The 3,391-nt window shown below is 46.8% G+C and overlaps 1 protein-coding gene across 1 annotated transcript in view; it reads right to left on the reverse strand.

Annotated features, from left to right (window-relative positions):
• Positions 1 to 79, reverse strand: part of TMEM62 (transmembrane protein 62) — a 22,369-nt gene extending 22,290 nt beyond the window's left edge. The window contains exon 1 of the mRNA XM_010580186.1: positions 17 to 79. Within this exon, the coding sequence (XP_010578488.1) occupies positions 17 to 79 (63 nt within the window). The remainder of the gene's footprint in view (positions 1 to 16) is intronic.
• Positions 80 to 3,391: the final 3,312 nt, after the last annotated feature.

The raw sequence follows: 3,391 nt of genomic DNA on the forward strand, positions 1-3,391 counted from the left end.
GGGTCCCCGAAGGGGGGGAAGAGTCCAGCAGCAGCGCCACGGCGGCCGCTATCAGCAGCCCCACCGCCAGCTTCAGCATCCTGCGCACGCCCCGGGCGGTCCCGCCTCGCTCCGCCGCCCCGTAAGGCCGCCGGCTTCGGCACTTCCGCGTCGCGGCCCACCTCCTCGGCTTGCCGGGCCGGGCCGGGCCGCCCCTGCCGCTCGTCTGTGGTTGGCTCGGAGGACCGATGCCAGCGGGGGGAGGGGGCGGGCGCTCCCCTCCTTTTGGCGGTTTTATGCGGCGGGGCCGCGGGACCCGCCTGCAGCTTCCCGGCCGGCACCCCCCCCCCGCCCGGCCCTGCGGTTCTGAGCGTGCCCGCTGCCCCCCGAGCTGCGGGGGAGCCTGGAAATGCCAAGGCTGGGACAAAACGGGCCGAAACGTCAGCCGAAACGTGCGGTCCGCATTAGGCCGTAAGGCCTTTTCGTCATTCGGGGGGAAACACGTACCGTTCCTTCGGACAAGAACGTACGGGGGAGGTCAGTGTCTCATCCTGCTTCCTTCCAAGGACGGCACATGAACATTCACTGTTTTGTTTTTGTTTCTGTCAGTATTTATAATTCTACCTGCTCATAATCTAGGCAATTGACATTTTTGCTCCTGACGTACTTAAAACTCTTTTTATGGTCTTTTGAACGTTTTTTTTCATATACACCGTTTTAAACCTTACTATAGCGACTGTACGGTTTCATAATTGGTAAATTATTCTTTGCTATCAGCTCTCTGTTTTCCTAACTGCTGCCCGCGTTTACCGTTGAGGTTTTTTTCTTACCACCTTAAGCATGGGTTTAGCTGAAAAAGCTTCTGTCACTGTACGTCACTGTTTTCTTTAATATTTAATGTAGTATTCTGAAACAACTTTTCAGACATGTTTCTAATTCAATACTGCTTAATTTTTATTATCTTTTCTCATAATTTGTCATAGGACAAAGATTTAACTTTTAGCATTGATCAAAAAACCCCTCTTTTCAGATCAGTTACACTTTGTTACTATATTACACCCCTTTTCAGACGTTCTTGATAATTTAGCTGCTCTTTTGTGGGACTTAATGTATGTTTGCTGTGTTGTTTTTCAGCTGCCTTCCACCTTGCTTGTCTGCTTCCTACTTCCTCCCAAAGAACACCCCAAACAACTGCTTTTAAATCAACAGTTAACAATCAGTAATCACAGTAATCTTGAGGAGTAATCTTGAAAAATATGGTTTGCTCAATTTCTTCCTGGAGGTCTACCATTTTATTTTAGCTCTAGCAGGACTGCTAAGCTTCAGCATTTTCTCTCTATTTAATTTTTTCTGAATTCCTGTTTCATTCTGCTTATTTCCTCTATTGCTTTAGTATCCATGGAGATCTTGGTGTTTTGTGCCTTCTGCCTGGGTAGTGGTGCCAACTTACTTTTTTTCAGAGGTTCACTGCCACTTATTTTGCTGTCTCCCAGCATACGTGGGTTCCAAACCTTTCTTTTTTGTATTACTTTGTTTAATAAGTCTATACTCTTGTTCAACTAAAGCAGCTGGTTTACGCTAGCGTAACTTCTTCTAAAAGTCCCCCAGTAAAGCGAAACCATACTGGTAGTTCAGCTAAAAGATACGGCCATGAAAGACGCTTGTCTCGCAGCAGAGGGGACTGCAGGCAGCCCTCCCGCTGCTTGAGCGTGTTTGTTGCCATCTTGGAATCACAGCCTTGCTTCTCTTGCTCAACTGTGTTGGAGGTTGGATTATACAGTTGCTACTGTTGATGCTAGAACACGAGGACTCCAGTAATCACAGTCTAAACTTGGCTGTTGTGCAAACACTGCTGGTTAGTTGTCAGATGTGCTATCGAAAAAGATTGTGTACAGATCTGCAACACGTACAGACAAAACTAGATGAAGCTTTGAATTGATTGTTAAGTGGCTCAATGGCAAAATTCACTTTGTCTTTTTTTACGTCTCATGCCTAAACCTGTCTCAGTGACAACATCCACACAGTAATTTTAAGTGACAGATTTCAATAAGGTAAGTAAGTCTGTAGTGACTTCTTAAAATGAAGATGAGTGGTAGCTACCACAGAAGAGCTACAGTCAGATGTTCTGAAGACAGAAGAGAAGAACTTTGAGAGTACCTGCGGCCAGGTATGGGGAGAAAAATCTATTGAATATACCTGAAAAGGTCAACTGCAAACTTTATCCCATCCATACTGATAACTGAGGAACATGGAAAAGTTGCTTGGAGGCTTGAAGCAGTAAGACTACAATGAAAGGAGGCAGTCTTCTGTGGACACATATTTAGCTAACGGTCACAAGAGCATTTCAGACGCCTTTAGAAGACCTTGAACAGAATAAACAAGAAGACAAAGAAAGATGCCAATTAGAAGAACACAGATGCGCATTCCATGATAAAGGGAACTTGGCACAAAGAACCTCAATTTGGCAGTTTATCTTGACCAGTGAGACTGAGACAAGTTTTGCATGTTTTAGTTGGTATAACCCATTATGTCTTACATTTATGCACGTGTACAGAGTTGATATAACCGATCATATTTTATGCTTGTGCGTGTGTACAGTGACTTTGCAGAATATGTGATTATAAATATGTGTGTGTCTTAGCAATAAACATCATCTGCTTTCAACTTTACAGGCGTTCGTTTATTTCTACCTCCTGCAGTCTTCTTCAAAACAGATATTAGACATTCGATAGGTGGTTAGCATGTATGCCTGCAAGGTCCAAAGCTATGGCTATTTGCCTATTTCCCCAGCCCTAGAAAGGTACAAACACAGGGAATTGCACAGCTGGAGTGGTTTGCAGCAACCTGGAAAAATTCCAGCAGCACTTAGGCCAGGTTTGTCACTTATCAGCCAAGTCCAAGTTCCTAAATGCCCTACTCTTCTGCCAGAGTAGCAAACGCAGAGTACCCAGAACAGTTATGATATGCTGTAGCGAGGAGGTGCGGAGGAAAAATTTTGACCTTGGAGATGGGCATGTGTCTAAAGCTACTACTGCCTCCTACACTGGCCCAAAGTTCATAGAATTTTGCCTTTGCTTGTCCCAAATGGGAGAAACATGCCATGTCTGCTGAAGTAGTGTGAATCTGCATCAGTGTACGTGAAAATTACTTCAGCTATTATCTTGCTATTAACGCAGGGCCCTAAGCAAACACCCACACTCTGCAGTTTAAGTGCCCGCAGAGGAACTTCATCCACGTAACTCTGCGGGTAGGATCAACCCAACTTTCGCTTGCGGCCCGACCCGACAGACCCCGGGGAAGCGCTTTGCTTCGGCCTCCCGCGGGAGGCAGGAGGCGCTGCCGGACGGGTCCGGGCCTCCCCAGCCCCTCACAGCGCTCCTGAGCGGGCCGGGCCACGGCGACGGCGCTCGCT

The sequence above is a fragment of the Haliaeetus leucocephalus genome, unplaced genomic scaffold, assembly GCF_000737465.1.
Source record: "Haliaeetus leucocephalus isolate CR32 unplaced genomic scaffold, Haliaeetus_leucocephalus-4.0 Scaffold696, whole genome shotgun sequence".
NCBI lineage: Eukaryota > Metazoa > Chordata > Aves > Accipitriformes > Accipitridae > Haliaeetus > Haliaeetus leucocephalus.